General features: G+C 35.3%; 1 protein-coding gene across 1 annotated transcript in view; it reads right to left on the bottom strand.

The window, feature by feature from the left end:
- The window catches only part of LOC107558499 (connector enhancer of kinase suppressor of ras 3-like), a 75,725-nt gene that overhangs the window by 31,654 nt on the left and 24,122 nt on the right, over positions 1–19,949 (bottom strand). The window contains exons 2-9 of the mRNA XM_016242157.1: positions 17,037–17,200; positions 8,817–9,019; positions 7,587–7,674; positions 6,090–6,131; positions 4,322–4,441; positions 3,652–3,711; positions 576–644; positions 219–365 (exon numbers count right to left, since the gene is read on the bottom strand). Of these exons, the coding sequence (XP_016097643.1) occupies positions 219–365; positions 576–644; positions 3,652–3,711; positions 4,322–4,441; positions 6,090–6,131; positions 7,587–7,674; positions 8,817–9,019; positions 17,037–17,200 (893 nt within the window). The remainder of the gene's footprint in view (positions 1–218; positions 366–575; positions 645–3,651; positions 3,712–4,321; positions 4,442–6,089; positions 6,132–7,586; positions 7,675–8,816; positions 9,020–17,036; positions 17,201–19,949) is intronic.

The raw sequence follows: 19,949 nt of genomic DNA, 5'->3' as shown, positions 1-19,949 counted from the left end.
TAAATGTAAATTATTAAATTTTTTTGCAAGATATGTCCACATGTTTGGCCATATAGTGTTAAAATAAGGTTATAGAAAACTATTAATATAAATATTTAATAAATTTAGTCTTTGATTAACAATTTTACACTCTGAAAAACAAAACAACAACAACAAAAAAACTATTCAGTTCACTTCTACGATCATCTAAGAGTTGATGACTGTTAGAATTGACACACCTGAGGCACGGGAGGTTTCCAGCGCATGTTTTTGAGAGGTGCTGGGGTAAATCCTGAGGTTCCTGTGGGCCTTTTCTTTAAAAGAAGCACCACATTTTTAGGGTCCTCTCTCAGCTTGGCCACCAGGTTCTTCAGCTGCCAACCCACCTGGAGCAAACAAGCACAAGCCCTTAAATACTGCCCAAAAGCATTCTGTATATACAGACAGAGGCTCTTCAGATTATGCTTCCGCAGAGAATTCCAAGTTTCAAACTAAATCAAGTCAACACTGCACAAATCCTTTTCAAATATGACAAATCCAGAATGCACTAATGTACCACTGTTTAATACAAAGAAATTGTGTGCAGAAATACATACCACTGTCTGCTGATTGACTTGGATGACTTCATCTCCAGCATGGATCTTGCGTGTCATATCTGCTGGGGACTAGAGCGGAAATTCTATGAGTATTTGTTTTCTTGAAATATTGATGTGTCTGTCAAAACCATTTAAACAATTTGTCCCAAAATCCCAGCCTCCCTCACTAAATAAATACAAAAAAAGAATGATTAAAAAATTGGTACAATTGACCTTTTAACTACAAAATCTAATCTACATTTATAATGGTGGGAAAATTTGTTAAGTACATACTGTGGATTCATAAACAGGCTTCACCACAAGCAGAAATATAAATAGCTACAACATCTATACATACTGTAAGTAAAATAAATGCAAATACACCCAAAACAATACATTTAAAGTAAAATAGCATGTCTTCTAAAGAACTATCTACATGATATGATACACATGCTATACAAATGTATTTAATTGTATGTTTCTGTCCTTCCTTGCACCAAAGTCATATACAGTACAATATAGAACAGTGGTGCATTCAAATATGAAAAAATGTAAGTTGTCAAATTTGATTAACAAAACTGAAATGATGTTTCTGCACCACACCATTTTCGCAGGCCTGCTATTCAAGGGCTGCACACAAAAACAAATGAACGAAATGAACAAATGACTACCTGTGTAGTTCGATTCACAAAAAAAAAGTCACACTTGTGTGGTTCTCAGTCCAAATTGACCGCCATAGAAAAGAAAAGGGATATAAGATATAAAAATATGGAAATACAGAGATTTTTTTTTCATGTACCATCTCCAATTCAGTCATAAAGCAGAAAAAGCATAGCAGTGAATGTTTGAAACTCTAAAGCATCAAGAGTGTCAAGTAGATACGCACACTGGCGTGACTGTAACACAAAGCAAAGTTTTGACAATTTGTGAAATAAGTTTGTGTCTGAAAAACTGTTCTAAATAACTAGGGAATCAACAATTATATATTTATATATAGCACTATACAGGCATCTATTTTTACATTAGATCCATAATTTAGATGTGAATATTGTTTAGTAACATGATATATATATATATATACAGTATATATACACATATAATATATATGTAATGTTTATATATATAAACATTATTAAAATGAAATACAGTACATTAATTTAATTAAAATAAAATAATTATACAATTATGGTCTCCAGTCAGTTTTGACCACGAACTCTCATATGAACATCACAAGTAGTGGTCGACCGATATTGTTTTTTTGACAGCCGATGCCGATATCTTGGAAAGCCAGGTGGCCGATGGCCGATATAACTGTATTTATTTTCATTAATATTTAAGAAATTTGAAATCATTTGAAAATGGATTAAAATAATTAGTAAAATAAACATACTTATACTTTAGATGACAAAGTATTTTCCACAAAATATTTTTTATAATTTTATAATTAAAAAGTAAGTAAACTGTAACCAACAGAGCACTCAGTATTCTGGGAACTTTGTGTGCATTGGGAATCATATCTTTTTCAAATAAAGCCAAGGTAACACTTATAACACACATTATACATACACCACACAGTGAAAATGACAGTGGGCAAGTGCAGCATAATTTGAAATCACGAATTTATGTTTAAAGCATTCAATTTGCACGGACCGAAAGTCAAGCAGAGAACAGGCGATCATGCAGGTCACATGCACACTTCACAAGATCTCACAACTGGATTCGACTAAGTTTGCAAGGTTTGTGAAATTAAATGTTCATTAGCCATTCAAAGATTTGTTTAAATTATGTAAATGCTTATTTGCTGAATGCTGACGGCAAACAAGAAAGTATTATAATGTTTGCCTTTCTATTACTAATAATATAAAAGCAATCGTTATAATACTTTTTCTATACATTTTAATTCCTTTGTTTAACAGTTCTATCAGATTATTAGACAGACTTCTATCCGTATTAGACAGAATTGAACGATGACAGTGAACAAGGAGAATGTGAGCACTGTGAGCACACTCAGCGCCGTCAAAATAAAAGTCCGGCCTCGAACGCATCCGCTAAAAAAACAGAAAAACGTATCCGCCGATGCCGATATTTGAAAAATGCCAAATATCGGCTGATATATCGGCCTTGGCGATATATCGGTCGACCACTAATCACAAGTGTGATTACCAAAGCCGCAGCGTTAATGAATTGCTCAAAAAGACTCATGAATTGAGGAGTTACCAGTGCGAATCAGTCTGACACATCTTTCTGATGAATCTTTCCCTACATGAACTGACAGAGATCAGGCTACTGAATCAACAGACCTCACTTAACTGCAAGTTTCATGTCCCCACATCATTATTTCAATATTGCCATGACGTTTCTACCCTGCCAGCAAAAAAGCACAAAGACCTCTCTTTATCTATATACTGTACCTCATTGTCATGCCTTTGGTGTATCTTGAGATTAGCTTGGAAGCATCATTTGGATTTTAAATTCTTATTCAATGAACTGCCACATAAAGTTGTACTGTTGGACCGAATATGAGAATGGCTATCATTAACTGCAGAGTTGTGCTGATGGCTGAAACACAGCCTAAAATTCAGTACAACAGCAGTGCATGTGATATTGCTTAAATACGAGCTTGTGATGATTTTGTTTTATTATTGAAAAATAAACAATAAAATTACAAGCAAGCGTGATGAACAAACTGTAATTAATCACTAACTGGTTTGGGGCGGATGAATCATCTCTTGACTCGTGGGAATGTAGTTCCAGAGAAGTGTTATGTGATTTTGACATCATTGTCTGGAATAGCTGTTGTTAAAAACTGACTAAAGCTAATTAATTAACCTGTTCAAAGGTTACAGGTACATTTTGTAAAGCTCCATGCATTACTTAGGAATGCATTCTAAATACAAAGAATGAGCAAACCTAAATCTTTAGCCCTTACAAAAACTGTTCAGTCTGTAAACCGAGAGAAGTCCCATCTACTTTCCATTATTTTGTTTATTTAGACTGAACATGGCGTGCACACAGAGGCTAAATTTAACTCAGCCATTGGCATCAAAAAGCGAAATGTGATGAATCAAAGGCTTTCGTCATTGGAGCCCTTACTCACATGTTCAGTGGTGCCAGTGATGACATGAAGCCCATCGTAGGTGGATTTTATGTACATGCCCTGAGTAACAGGAAGACAGAGAGAAAAATCATGAAAACAACAGAAAAAGAGAGCAGACCCTGTACAGTTGGTAAAGAGGAACCTACAGCCATGCAAAGGAAATATATGTCTGATTCATATTCTGTGTGCTGATTTCGTCTTCTGACAGTATCTGGTTTAATGTAGCAGGTCTTGTAATCACTGGGGCTGAGGTCAACCAGGAACACCATCTTGGTTAATACTGGTAGACCATTTTGGACCAGCAAAAAAATAAAATAAAAAAATCTGCTATCAAGTTCCAATTTAAATTTTGTCACAATTTACTCATCCTCAAGTCATTCCACACCCTTATAACGTTCTTCATTCCATTAAACACAAACATGTTTAAAGGAAACATTTAGAATTTTTTTTTGTTCATGCAATTACAATCAATGCAGACTGGAACTTGCATGGGAATACTAATTTTATTGATCTATCAAGCATTTAAAACATGAAATTAACAAAAATGCCCAAACCCTTTTGTGTTCCATGGAAGAATATAATATGGGGTTTAATTAATGGCATAAGTGTTATGAGATTTTTTTTTTCTCCAGTGAAGATATCCAATATGAACATAAATAAGAATTCTCACCAAGCCCTCTCCTGGTTTGATGTTGGTCAGCTGAACTTCCTCCAGACATGCTGACTGGCTCATGAGAGGATCAGAGGTGGTTCTCACAGTCTTGTCACAAATACTGTTCAATACCTTTGACTGCAATTTAGAAGAACAGAGTGTTTAGAAAAATAGTGTTGGATGGATGAACAACATCTCCAAAATGGCTAACTTTATTTGGATAGTCTACTTTAGACATTTCAACTAGCAGTCATTAGAGTATTAACAGACTGTCTATTGGTTCCCCAACAGACATTCCACTGACTACAAATAACTTTTTGCCAACTTTTTCTAATAACCCTAACAGTCTACTAATAATTAGTCAAATATGGACTAATAATTGGTCAAACTTGGCTATGCGATACAAATCCATACATATCTGAGGGTTTATTTCCACATTTGCCCCATGGCATATTTGCAGGTGAACTGAGAAGAATACAGCAACCAAGTCCCAAGGGGGAGGAGTTGAGATAATAGCTACTATCTAATTTTTCAGTTACAAACAGTTTTTAAAAACTATGGGAACTCCCTTCCTCCTCCAAAACCCACCCTTTTACACTTCCAAACCACCCAGTTACAGCTCGTCATTACCAACAGTAGTGGAGTATATTTCTGCTCATGCAAGCATCCCACCAACTGAAAAGCAATACTATGGATAAATGTAAATAAAAACACATGATCATAGGAGGTGTTCCAGAGTCTAGTGGACTAACACATTGATTATACTAATAATGTAAGTACTTTTTTCAAATCTGATCTAATGCAATCTTTAATTTAGGCCTGGAAAAACAGATCCATTAGTTCTACTTAAAAAATCCACAATAATCCACAGAAGCCAAGCCCATAAATGAAGTCCAACAAACCATGGGGCTTGCATAAACAAACTGAATGCCGTCTGAGCTTTGATTTAACTTTCCACTCAATGCACAAGTACAGGAGTGTAAACAAAATGAACAGTAACATTCTGGATGAAACACTGGAGAGAGCAGCAAGTGTCCATGATTTATTTTGACTTATGAATGTGTCACTGCTAGAATTGTGTCAACATTAAACCTAGGTTGTAATCTGAAAAGCTGAATGAAGTTCAGCCAGGTGGTCCTAATGAGTAGCACATTTTCCTCTCTATATTGTGTGCAACATAACGTAATATACAAATCATCTACATTGGTATTGTATTGCAGACAGCCCATTTATACTATAAACTTCTTACGAATAGGCTGCCTTTATTTCTGTCATGGTTGCTTGACAGTAAAGAAGATAAATAATAGAACCCAACCCATTCCCGCTTTGTGTTTGTGATTTTGTCAGCCCATTATGCCTACACTTAGCGTGTACTTGCATGTCATTTCCAAACTTCCTTCACTCTGCCTAATGCCGAATACTTTGCATGTTTGACTGCATATGCTCACATATCTGCACTGCGCGAAAGAGTTTTTATTTCCAGTGCTGGGCAGATTAATAATATTCTATCACTGAATTACACATTATATGTAATGTATTCTGAATACTTTATAATTACTTTGAGATTGTTTTTGCCCTAAATTGTTTACTATATAGATTTGAGTATGATCAAATGCATTTTGATATAAAAATACAAAGAGAAAAATATATACATAAAAAAATACATATACACACACACACGCAATCCTCATTTACAAAATTAAGTGAAAGAAATAAATAACGTGAGTATGAAAAATTAGTATAAAATGAGTATTAAAAAAAAATACTGGAAATGCAAAATACTTACAACATCCAAAATCTTCTCTTCCATGTCATAGATAGTGCAGTCCTGTGCAAGAAAGAAAGAAAAAGTGCAGAACATTGAAACCTCTGTGAATAATAACAAAAAGTTCAGATTTAGGGATGTTGTATAATTACAGAGCTTGACACAACAACAGTGAATGACCTCCAGCCTCAAATAAATGTCCAGTCCAAGACAAGATAATTACACAACACATTGTGGGAGTACACCAAAGTGAGGAAGAGGACAAGGAAACCCAGCATCTGGTGCATTAAGGGTATAAAGGAAAGAAGGTTTCAATAAAGGCATTTTGATGTCATATATTTTAAAGGAATGTTCTGAAGATTTCATATACTGAGCTGAAATTAAAAGTACACTGAATAGGAACCTGTCCTGATTTAAAGAAGCTTATTGTTTTAAATGTTCGAAGGTTGCTGGACATTTGCTATGCCAGCTTTGAAGGATTACCCCTCCGCATTTGTCATGCTGCATTCCGGTTCTCCAGTAAGAGGCTACACAATCTAACGATTTTATCCCACATCATTAAACTCCTGACTGGGCTGGAAACTTGACCAGACAATCTCTTGACCCCCCCTGTTCCATACACCCAGACCACTTCTGACCAGTTTGATCTTTGGCGAGATCCCTATTGGCTCTGGTTCCAGTTTACTCTCTATAGAGACTCTTGGTTGACCATTATTTTAACCATTCGCACAAGTGAAATAAATAAATAAACACATAACATATATATAATAAATATATAATATACTGTATAATATTTGTAATAGTTTTAGTACAAGTATTATATATTTATTTTTCATTTAATTGAACGGTTATCTAAACACTTACATTAGCCTAAAGGCCCGTTCACACCAAGAATTGAGAGTTTAATAAGTATCCCAACTACCATAGACCGCCAAGACCTATGAAACCCCAGCCATGAAGTCACAATTCTACGGAATATTCCATTACCCAAACAAGAATCTATGCTGAGCTGTCAAAATGTTAAAGTTCTCTCAAATTCTCATAGAAAATCTTAGACCACTGTCTGAAAACACAAAAACAAGTTCTTGGAAGAAATCTGGAATGTCTACAATGTGACAGAACTGAACACTGCCTCTGACCAATGATAATCCTTCAATGCCAAAAACTTTTCATATTAACCTTTGAAAACTAGCCAAGAATTTAACAGGAGAGAGTATATACTCCAAGCAAGGAAGATAACATGAAGGAATGCTGGAGGCCCAACTTTAAAAGAGCATCCTGGCTTGTTTAATGAAACTGTAAACTCAGAACCTGTGACTTATGTGTTGGGGGTCTGCTTATTACTGTCTGAAGTAAACCCCCCAAAGCAAACACTGCAAGACAACATGTGGTTAGATAACTAGCTCCAGTTTCCAGCTCCACTGGGAAACGCATGAGAGCTTTACAATGAACATGGAAGGCGAACGATAGCATGTTCAGCGTGTCTATACTATTTAAAGGAAAGGTCATTGTACTGACCTGTTGCACTGTAGTGGTCAGTTCCAGACACAACTGAATGATTTTGTTCTTGGTGGAGGTGAAATCACTGATCCCCGTCAATGGAGTTCTGCAGACAGAGGAAATTAAGGTTAAAAGACCTTACAACATTCACACTGTATAGAAGATCACATTAATACCAGGACAGGACAACAAACTCCTTGTGAAGGGTTTTCTGATGTGGCCTTACAATAGCAAAGAACTTTATTTCCATCACCGTGTGTCTGGAGTTTCTGAGTCTGTGGTCATAAAAACTGCAGCTGGAATTAAACACGTTAACCATGTCAACTCCCTATGAAACCATTAAGCACAGTCAGTTTCCATTTCTTTCTTTCCCAGACAGATCACAACAATTGCACCATGTAACTTGAGAATATATATATTTACTTGAAAGGGGAAAAACATAATCTAAAGAGAATAAAGCGATATTACATTTTGTTGGTCGCTTGTTATTGCACCAGGGAGCTCCACACACACCGAAATCTCAATGGACTGAATTACTGCTACGGATATGTTGATATGCCTCTATGAAAAACGCAAGAGTCTTGGACAACAGCTGCAATTTTGATTTCTCCCATTTATATATATATTTACAAGTGGACTGCCTCTGTTATACAGTCTCTGGTCAACCCTATTGGAATTGTGTGAGGATCATTTGTGTGGTTTGTGGAGTAGCTGTCTTGCTGATTTTTCATATTTGTGAATTAAACAAAGACTATTGGAGTATGATTTACAAGAAAAGACTATTTCAGTCGTCAACATTTCTCATTTATTTAAATGTTACTTGCCATTTCCTTGTAATTATACTGTATGTGAATTTTCTAGCAGTTTCTGAGTGTAAATTGATTCAAAGTAAATCCTACACCAAAGTGAAACATAGTTTTAGTGCACACAAAAATCTCTCCTTCATGAAAAAGATGTGGTTAGCTGTGCACAGAGGGTTAGGAAAGAAAGGCGGATTGTATCTGGTTTCAACTGTCTGCCCTGTCTGGAAAAATCTAAGTGCTGCTCATGCAAGTCTAAGTTTGTACTTTGCAGTGAAATATATGACCTTACAGTGGGTTAACATCAGCTTTAAGAGTAAAAACCCCTTATAAATCATCCGTGTGCAACACACCATAGCCCTTTACATGCTACACGTCCCCATAAATAAAGAAGCAACAGAAACAGAAATACGTAATATAGAAATATGTAAAGAAATTATGTTTGTACCTGTCCAGCCATGCCAGGAGGCTTTTGGCTGCTCCAATAAGTTCAACCACAGAGGAGAGGAATTCATTTGGGAGCTTGCTAGACGTGTTGCTTTCATACGTAGGGCTCTTCCTTCGTTCTGATGTTGCGGTGTGAAGGCTGTTGGTCACAGCTCTCATCTTTAGCACCAGGTTCTTCAAGTTATCTGTCTCCACACCATAGTTCTGAGGAAGAAGTAGAATTATATATTTATTGTAAATTATGTATTACTGTAAATCCAAAGTATACTTTGTTTTTTACATATACACTAGGGTATTCACATGCACGTCATCACCACAGTAAAATCAAAATGAAATCACAACATGGTTTAGTATGATTACCAAAATGCAAAGGCTGTGATTTAATTAAAGGGGTCCTATTGTGCTTTTTCACTTTTTCAGCTTTAGTTAGTGTGTAATGTTGCTGTTTGAGCATTAAAAAACATCTGCATGGTTAAAGCTCAAAGTCCACTCTAAAAGGAGACATTCTCTTTAACAGAATAATTTAAAGGAGTCCTATTATGCCCCTTTTACAATATGAAATAATAAAAACCTTCATTTAAAAACTGCATGTTGTGTTCACTTGTGTTATCTTTCACTAATATTTAAATTTGTTTGATGATCTGAAACATTAAAGTGTGGCAAACATGCAAAAAAATAAGAAATCAGGCACATTTCTTATTTTTTTTCACACCACTGTACATCTCTGGTGTCCTCAGAATGTGTCTGTGAAGTGTCCGCTCAAAATACCCCACAGACAATTTATTATATCATTTTGAAAATGCCTATTATGAGTGGAAGCAAAAACACGCTATTTTTGTGCATGTCTCTTTAAATGCAAATAAACTGCTGCTCCCCGCCCCCTTTTCCAGAATAGGACTGTGCCTCTACAGCTCGTACCTCAGATATTCTGCTAAAAAACATCTGTTTGGTTTTGATTATCATGTCTTTCGCACTGAAATCATACATTTTAAACCATATTAGTTTAAACTTCTGATATTGGGTTTTCTGAGCTTACACATCTGAATTTCAAATGTGCCTTAATATTTTTTGCACTAATTAGTTTGTCCACAAGATAGCAATACTGTCCGGGCCTTTGTTTTATAGTCTTTTATGAGTATAACAACATTTTTATTGGTCATAAGTTTTGGAGAGAAATAGCACAGATGATGGACAAGAATGATTCGCAGTCAGCTTCATACATACACTAACCGTTCGCGTCAAAAACGAATTATACTTTGGGCTTAACAACATCATGAACATTCACTAGATTCTAGCATATAGAAATTTATAAAGGAGACTTTTAGTAAACAAAAACTCCATAAAACTCTTTGAAGGTTGCATGATTTAGGACTTTTTTTTTTTTACAGTGCCTGCCACTTTAAAGACTGTAAGTCTGTCCCTCACAGCCCCATTTTCACCGGTGTTAAATTCAATATGACATCTTACCTGATTATACCTTGTGAAGACTTACAGAAAATGTTTGACCTCTGTCATTGCCAACAAAGTGTATATAACAAAGTATTGAGATGAAATTTTGTTATTGACCAAATACTTATTTTCCACCATAATTTGCAAATAAATTCTTTAAAAATCCTACAATGTGATTTTCTGGATTTTTTTTTCTCATTTTGTCTCTCATAGTTGAGGTATACCTATGATGAAAATTACAGGCCTCTCTCATCTTTTTAAGTGGGAGAACTTGCACAATTGGTGACTGACTAAATACTTTTTTTCCCCACTGTATATGGGTATGTGTCTAAACCACTCAGAAATAGAAACTCAGTATTTTCAGTATTGTGATTTGTCACAATGGCATATTGGATGATCCCTTAAAGTTTAATTAGACAAGAGTGGAGCTGTATGTGGCAGTGGCAGCGCTTAACACTGTTTGGAGAGGATTAGAGGCATACACACAGAATGCATTCATGCATTTAAACAGTTGACACAACACAACTGACAGGATGGAACAATACAGGGACTGTATTGTTTTCTAAAAAAATGCTTTGACTTAAAGGGACAGTTCATCCAAAAATGAAAATTTGATGTTTATCTGCTTACCCCCAGGGCATCCAAGATCTAGGTGACTTTGTTTCTTCAGTAGAACACAACCAAAGATTTTTAACTCAAACCGTTGCAGTCTGTCAGTCATATAATGGAATTGAATGGGAATCATGGCTTTGAGAGTCAAAAAAACATACACAAACAAAACCAAATTAAACCCTGTGGCTTGTGACGATACATCGATGTGTAAAGACACGAAACGATCGGTCTGTGCAAGAAACTGAACAGTATTTATATCGTTTTTTACCTCTGATTCACCGCAATGTCCGGATCGCAGACGTATAAGTGCATCACCGCCACCTATCTCTCAAATGGACCATTGACACTCTATCTACAATCTCAATTAGGAGTGTCAATGGTCCATTTGAGAAATAGGTGGCGGTAATGCACTTATAAGTCTGCGATCCGCCGTAAAACAAGAAGAAGAAGACGCGTCTGAGAACGCGCTCAGGACAGTTCGGACATTTCGGTTAATCAGAGGTAAAAAACGATATAAATACTGTTCAGTTTCTTGCACAGACCGATCGTTTCGTGTCTTTACACATCGATGTATCATCACAAGCCGCAGGGTTTAATTTGGTTTTGTTTGTGTATGTTTTTTTGACTCTCAAATCCGTGATTACCATTCACTTCCATTATATGACTGATAGACTGCAACGGTTTGAGTTAAAAATCTTCGTTTGTGTTCTACTAAAGAAACAAAGTCACCTACATCTTGAATGTCCTGGGGGTAAGCAGATATACATCAAATTTTCATTTTTGGGTGAATTATCCCTTTAATCTGTCTTAAATGCAGCACTCATGGCATGAGGTTTTGAAAAACAGCAAGGCACAAAGTTGAAAAAAGCAAGGTACAAAGCAACGGTGTCTGGTACACTGACCAACAACTGTTAATTGTATTCATTCATCCATCCATCCATTCATTCCTTCATTCATTTCAATGACTGAGAGAGCAATAAATTGAATATGTCACTGAACTGATTATTGCTTCAGCAGTGAAACTGTCTTCTGGTAGCATTCCATGCCTATGAGATGTGCACATGCAAGCACCTGATGGATATGAACAACAACATTTTGCATTCCACTGCTCCAAATTTTTTGGTTTCCTTGCATGCCTTTGAATTACAACACTTGTTTGATTTATAAACAAAACTTTATGCTTGACTTGCCTCAGTACAGTTTGTTTGTAGTAGACAAATTCTATCCACCTCTGGCATGCGATGAATGAAGGCTTGTCCAGTAGACGCAGCAAAAAGCAAAGAGACTGTATTGCACACAGTGCAGTTTTATCCACGCTTAGAAGTACCATCCTTGATGTATCAAATTCAACAACCCTTGCTCAAGTGTTTCATGATGTAAAGCAATTGGACTGTTTAAAATTCACAGCCCAATTTAGACTCTAAAATTGTTTGGCAAAATGTGTGTTGCTTGATTTAGCTGCTAAACCTGGCATCCCCATGTGCTCCACTTTTAATATTTTGGAAAGGACACATCTGAACGGCAGACTAGAGTGTTCCTCCTGGTCTGGCAAATCTAAAGATTGCAAAAGTACTGCATCTAAGCCTGATACCCCTTTTTTTCCCTGATTAAAAAAAAAATCTACAGTCTACATCAAGAGTATCTGCTATGTATTTCCTCACCCTCATCACTTTCCAAATAGTATGACATTATTGCTTGCACATTCAAATGTGTGTTGTGCCAGGGTTGATGTCAATAATGCAAGAGGTTTATGTATGTCTGGCATCCTTATTGATGTAGAATCTAAAGCAAAGCATTTTGAGGTGGAAAAAATCATATGAACTAATTTTCTTATATGAATCAAATGAACAAATTGTATGGTGCTTTTATAGCGTTGGACAACCTCTGGTCCACCTGCCTTCACTAACAGTGTAAAAGTTGATAGTACATTTTGATAGTAATATTGGGTGAACTATTTCTTTAAGCAGCAAGCTATTAGATGTATATTTAGTAATAGCTGTCCTGTGAATCACAAAAGCTTCAAATTGAGGAACAGAAATTCTATGGCTCCATAAAAATCTTTTCAGCTGCATATAAAGTAATTCATTCATCGCACCCAAAGAAAAATGGCAGTGCTTTACAAATATTGGACAGGATGAGCTAAATAAACTTATCACTGCATCTAAACCAACAACATGCCTATTAGATCCTGTAGCCACTAAATTACTGCAAGATTTGTTACCAGTAGCAGAAGAACCGTTTCTCAATATTATTAACTCATCGTTATCTTTAGGTCATGTCCCAAAACCATTCAAGCTGGCGGTTATTAAGCCTCTTATTAAGAAACCACAACTAGATCCTAATGAACTGACAAATTACAGACCCATTTCAAATCTTCTGTTTATGTCTAAAATATTAGAAAAAGTTGTGTCTGCTCAATTGTTCTCCTTCTTGCAAAAAATTATCTCTATGAAGAATTTCAGCCATGTTTCAGGCCCCACCATAGCACAGAAACTGCACTTGTTAAAATTACAGATGACTTCTTGCGTCAGACCAAGGTTGCATCTCATTGCTAGTTTTACTTGATCTTAGCGCTGTGTTCGACACTATAGATCATGACATACTCATAGATCGATTACAAAACTATATCGGTATTCAAGAGCAGGCTTTAAGATGGTTTAGATCCTACCTGTCCGATCGCTACCACTTTGTTTATTTAAATGGAGAGTCATCTCAGTTATCACCAGTAAAGCATGGAGTGCCTCAAGGATCTATCCTAGGTACTCTGCTATTTTCAATATACATGTTACCCCTTGATAATATTATTAGAAAATACGGAATTAGTTTCCATTGTAATGTTGATGATACTCAACTATATATCTCAACAAGACCAGATGAAACTTCAAAATTATCTAAGCTAACAGAGTGTATTAAAAATGTAAAAGATTGGATGACCAATAATTTTCTCCTATTGAATTCGGATAAGACAGATACTACTAAATATATTGTAGAAACTTAATTTTCTGTAAAGCTGCTTTGCAACGATTTGTATCGTGAAAAGCGCTATACAAATAAATTTGAATTGAATTGAATTCCTGTTAAATAGCTGTCCAGATTTACTGTAAACCCCAACGGTAAAATTAACTAAATGAAATGATTTATTTCACTTAAACATAACTGAAAGTTCACTGAACTTAATAGAAAAAAGTTACATTTATTGAACTCAGTAACTCATTATATTAAGCTGAACTTAAACTGTTTTTAAGATTTGAGTTAATATGTTTATACAATCTAATCAAATGAGTTAGCTTAGTCAATTGTCATGATTTTAGCCTGTGTTTCCCTGTCTTGTGTTGTGTGTTCAAGGACTTTTATTTTGTATTGTGTTCCTATTGTTTCTGTGTTTCCTTCCTGTGTTTAGTTCCTGGTTTGCCTCTTTGCTCCCTTCATCTGCTGTGTTTGTTAGCATAGCGACCCCTATTAGTTTTCATAGTAATTCATTAGTTCCACAATCTCCTTGTTAACTCGTGTATTTATACCCCTGTGTTTCCCTTTTTTTTGTCAGTGTTTTGTTCTGCTATCTTCTTGCGCCTTGTTCCTTGCATACCTATGTTTATTGTTTTTGTCTTGTTAACGTACATTAATAAACCTTTTGCACATGGCTCCATCTCATGACTAGAGGTACTCAAATCAACATTAATATCAGCATGTTACACTGGTGATGAGTTAATATCAATACCAGACAACTAAACGATGGTATAAAAATGGTATATATCCTGAAATAAGACAATGTTATAACTCCCCAAAGTGCTTTGGGGGTTTTTATTTATTGAATGGTAAGGTTACCTACACCTGACATGGTTTGTAGGAAATGAGAGATTGGTTTCCTCCATCAGGGCATAGACAAAGTTCACGGTAGATACTCTAACAGACGGGGGCAGGAATTTGCTTCCTGTTCAGCACGAAATAGACTTCAGGACACCTCATCAGGGAGAGATCTGGAGTGCTGGTAACACTAACACGTAGCACTTTCTGTTTCCAGTACTTGGCCTGAGTGTCTTTAATATCATTTCCAGATATATGAGACAATAGGAGAATTTTTCCATCGAAGAGGCTGCTGTAATTTACAGATGAATAAGGTTTAGGGAGATGATCTGGAAAAATCATCTCATTCTAAATGATTAAATCTACAAGAATCCTTACTGTGATGCATTTCAATCTTCGATTCTGTGTGTATATTACTTTATTATTTTATTTGAATATTTCATGCTTTTATATTATTCCACAGCTGCAATACTTGATTGCAACTGATCAATCAGACATTCTGTGGTCAAGTATTTGGAATAGTGCCTATAAAATTACTTTTAAAAATAATGGTTCTTTATTGATATCTATGGTTCTATGAAGAACCTTTAACTTTAATGGAAACTTTCCATTACACAAAAGGTTCTTTATAGTGGAAAAAAGATTTTTAAATGTTTAATGTTAAATGTTACTAAAATGTTTTTCATACTAAGGAAATAAAAAGGTTCTTTTAAAAACTGTTCACTGAAAGGTTCTTTTACAAAACTTCTCACATAATAACAATTTTAATTCAATTTTTAAATATGAAGCTACACACTGAAGGTAAAAACTGAGGATTTGTGGCCACTGCCTGCTTTTAATCCTAAGGGTCTGGGCCCAATTATAGCATTCGGTGATGGACACTGGGATGTACTGTATCATTTACAAGCATTGACATGACCATCTGTCAAAGCAGCTAAGACCTTCTAAGCATGTCCATGTGTTCATATCAGGTCCTTGTATTTTCTACCCCCTACAGACACCAAAGTCTGTCTGAGCCATAGTCATCTCTCATGTAATTGTTTCCTTTTTTCAAAAACATACTGTTCTGTGTAGTAAACAACATTATTATTCCAGAAAGCTAGTGCACGTTACATGTTTTTCTCAAACATGTGTTCAAATAGCAAGTGACTAACTACCTATTTGTAAATTAGCAGGTCAACTACACCAAAGTCTGTCTGAGCCATAGTCATCTCTCATGTAATTGTTTCTCATGTAATAAATTAATACTGTTTGACCAATATTTGTGTGCCAGGAAAAGCCTTTAGAAAGCTTTAATTGAAGGACTACATACAGCATTCACACAATAATAAATGAAGTTCTTTGAATGGCTCTATGGGATATTGCTCAAAGAGATGTTGAAAAGAGTGCTGTAATGTACTTTACGTTCCTTATGCTGGGTGTCCCACCAAAGCAATGTATGTTGTACAATAACAATAGTAATGTAGAAACTGATCTATTGTTTTTTCCTTTAAATCATTTGGTTTCTCTGACCAAATAGCGTTATTATCTTTAACTAAAACTACAGTTAAAACAAAAACAAACTAAAACTGAAATAAAAACTAACGAGAACGATATAGTAAAAAATAAATAAATTATTTAATTAATTAATAGAATAAAATATAAAAATAGTGTCAGCATGTTACACATCGACTAAAATCGTATAAAAAATGTGTAAATTTTAAATTAATTTCAACTTTGAAAAACATGTTCTGAGACACCTTCTGTTCCATTCTTACGCATAGCAGTTGTTTAAAGCAAAATGTGTCCTCCTGTGTGAGCAGCTCTTCATTCTGTGCTGCCTGAGCTCAGTAAGTGTGGTTTGGCAAAATATGTTGACTGTAATAGTAGCTTTACTAGGGCTTGTGCTGAGTGTGGACTGGTAAAAACATGCTGGCACTTCAGGCCTGAATTGCTCCAATGGTAGTGAATAGTATAAGGGGGAGAAATTCATTTTGTTCTTCTTTGTTTAATAATTTATTAAAAATGTACTTATTGTGAACATACACAAAACTCTTGGAGAGCCAAATTTAGCTTGATTAAAGTTTATTTGTTTAGTTTAGAGGAAGGGGTAGGTTTAAGCCTAAATTTAGGTTTAAAATCAACACTGTAGTGTAATAACATTGCAATAACTATATGTAGGTCTTGTAAGTTTAAGAACAGTTTAACAGTATGTATGCACACAAAAAGGACAGTATATACAAAAGAAACCTAATATAAAACTGGTTAGTAAGTAAAGCTTAAATTGGTAGTCCTTAAATATATATTTCCAACAGTAAATATGTCATAAATAGGTCATTCATTTAGAGCCACAATAAATGTGAATAATGACACTAACCAGAGCACAGAGGAGATCTACGGCCTCTAAAACCAGTTCCTGGTGACCAATGCGGGCAATACCCAGTTCTTCAAGGTCCTGATGAGAGATCTTCAGTAGCTGTTCTCCATTAATCTTCTCTCTCTCAAAGTTGTGCACATACTGTTGTAGACTGTCATCCAGACCTTCACATGAAAAGAGGAAAGAAAATAAATTAATATACTTTTATTAAGCAAGGATGCATTAAATTGTTCAAAAGTGACAGTCAAGAGACATAATGTTTCAAAAGAGTTCTATTCCAAATAAAAGCTGAAAAAAAATGTAAGCCTGGATAACATTACATGACTTTTAAAATCTGAACAGATTTTAAAAAAAAAAAATCAGGGCAACAATCTGTAGTGTACAACTGTTTCTTGAGCAGCAAATAAGCATATTAAGAGTGATTTCTGAAGGATTATGTGACACTGAAGACTGGAGTAATAAGGTTGAAAATTCAGCTTTGCATCACAGGAATAAGTTACATTTAAAAAACAACCAAACAGAAAACCGTTCTTTTAAATAGTAAATTGTACAATTTCATATTACCGTATTTTTGATCAAATAAATGCAGTTTGGTGAGTATAAGACTTTTTATTAAAAACACTAAAAAATCTTCCCAACCCTAAACTTTTGAACAGCAGTATTTGTAAGATAAATACATAAGATATGTAGGAAATTGACACTGCAACAGGTGTGTAGAGAGTTTCCAGACCCCATAAACATCATGTTGTTGTCACCTGCCTGAGTGTGTATGTGTGTCAAGCTGTTTAAACAATTGACAGGTTTTGTTGTTTTTGCAAAGGGTCAACTATAATTACAGCAAACCTACTAACTCCCAGAAAGTACACCTCAAAGGAACCTAATGTCAGCAGACTGGTTTAGCTGGATTCTTCAGGGCTTTGTTATGCCTTGTTCAGTTTCTTTACGCATTGATCTGTTTGGAAATGCTGATGTATTTCCTGCTTCTGTTTCCTTTTGATGTAAATCAAATGAAACTCGGTTACAAGGATTTGCTGAGCTAGCTCGGAACTTATGTCTGACTCTTGACATGGTGACAAGAGCGCCCTACACCCAGCCAGATACACAATGCACTCAGTCACCCAGGCTGCAGCAGCAGTGAAGGACGGTGAAGGATGGTCCTGTGGGACGAGGGGGATGGGTGTTCACCCAGTCAAAGGCACTACAGAAAGAGCAGCTGCGAAGGTCTGGCCCTATGCCCTCGGACTCAACGGCTTGACAGGCCAGACAAAATCACTGACCTTAATATTCAATACACAGTCCGCCTCCATTTATCTTTGTAAAACTCAAACAAAGTTGAGGCTCTGCTATATCAGTGAACGGTTCGTTGTGCGAAAGAAGTACACTTCAGCATACTTTCAAAAAGAGCAATTGTTATGGAAACAGTATACTTGCATGCAAACTGAATGTAATGTTTTTGACACCTAATTGCATGTTATTTACAATTCAATGAAAATGTATAGTTTAAATTTATATTAAATGTAATTAGTTGTACTTTAGAATAGGGATGAGTGATACCTTATCGTTTGGGATATATACCGGTAAAAATCCCCCCCACGATAAGAATTAGTCTTCCCGTGATAATAACAATAAAGCCTAGTTGTTGACATATTTCTGTGTGCGACTGTGCGGAGCAACATGGCGGAAGGCGGACGTGAAACTGAGGAGGAGTATATCACGAAACGAGGAGCTCTTTCTACAGTCTGGAACTGGTTTGGTCGGGGCTGTACAGTGCGACAAAAAATCGGACTTAGCCTTGAATAAATGTTCTTCAGTAGCACAGTTTTGCATGTGTATGAATCTTACTGCTGATGCATACTGTGTCCAGGCAAGCAGATGAACCCAGAATATAAACGCAACGCGCAAAGTTACACATTAAATGGTTTCCCATAGAAAACCATTATAAAGAAAACACAGAACCATTTAGCACATTACGTTCATATTCCGGGCTCATGACTAAAAGCTATGAATTACTTCTGCGATGCATATGTGGAGTTTCAAGGGTGCCCTCCGGCTTCCAGTGTGAATTAAATAGTCATTACATTACATGTGTACTCAGTAATGCTCGCAACACCAGGGTAAAAATAGGAAAGATAATACTTTTCTCTAAAGAAACAGGATGTTTTTTTTTTTGTCTCTTAGTGGATGCATAAGATTTCCTGAATTATCGTCATTGATATCGTTATCGCAATAAATACCAGAAATTATCGTGATATTTTTTTTAAGCCCATACCGCCCATCCCTACATTAGAATGTTTGTTTTGACCCACTTAAAGGGATAGTTCACCCAAATATAAAAATTATGTAATTTACTCACTTTCATGCCATGTCAAACCTGTCTGAATTTCCTTGCGAAAACAAGTTTTTGGGTGAACTATCCCTTATTATTTGTAATTTCATAATTACTTCTATTGTGTTTGATACATGGTTAAAGTGTACTGCTGAATGAACTGACAAGCATTTATGGTAAAGTAAAATATATTTTAATGTAATTTCTATTGAAACTTGTTTGTCATGTATTTAAATATATTTATAATTACACATTTGTAATGATGAAGTTGCACTTTAGCATATTTAAAATATATTAACTTTAAATGTAATATTGAATAACATGCTACAGTTAAAATGATCAAGTCTTTTACATGTGCTTTAGTATGTTAGTCAACACATGAAAACAAGTTTACTTTTAAAGCATGACAAAAGATAAAAAAATTATTATTTAAAATGTACTTCAACTAAAACTTTGAATTTGACATTATTACAATACACTTAACTACTTAAGTGTGTTAAGAAACATTGTCATGAAAGTGTCTCTCTTTAAGTAATACTAGATATCATCAACGTTTTTAATTTTAAGATTTAAAGACCAATACAAAT

This window comes from Sinocyclocheilus grahami, unplaced genomic scaffold (genome assembly GCF_001515645.1).
Source record: "Sinocyclocheilus grahami isolate Dianchi unplaced genomic scaffold, SAMN03320097.WGS_v1.1 scaffold646.1, whole genome shotgun sequence".
In the NCBI taxonomy this organism is placed as follows: domain Eukaryota; kingdom Metazoa; phylum Chordata; class Actinopteri; order Cypriniformes; family Cyprinidae; genus Sinocyclocheilus; species Sinocyclocheilus grahami.
This window is presented reverse-complemented; position numbering and strand designations above follow the sequence as displayed.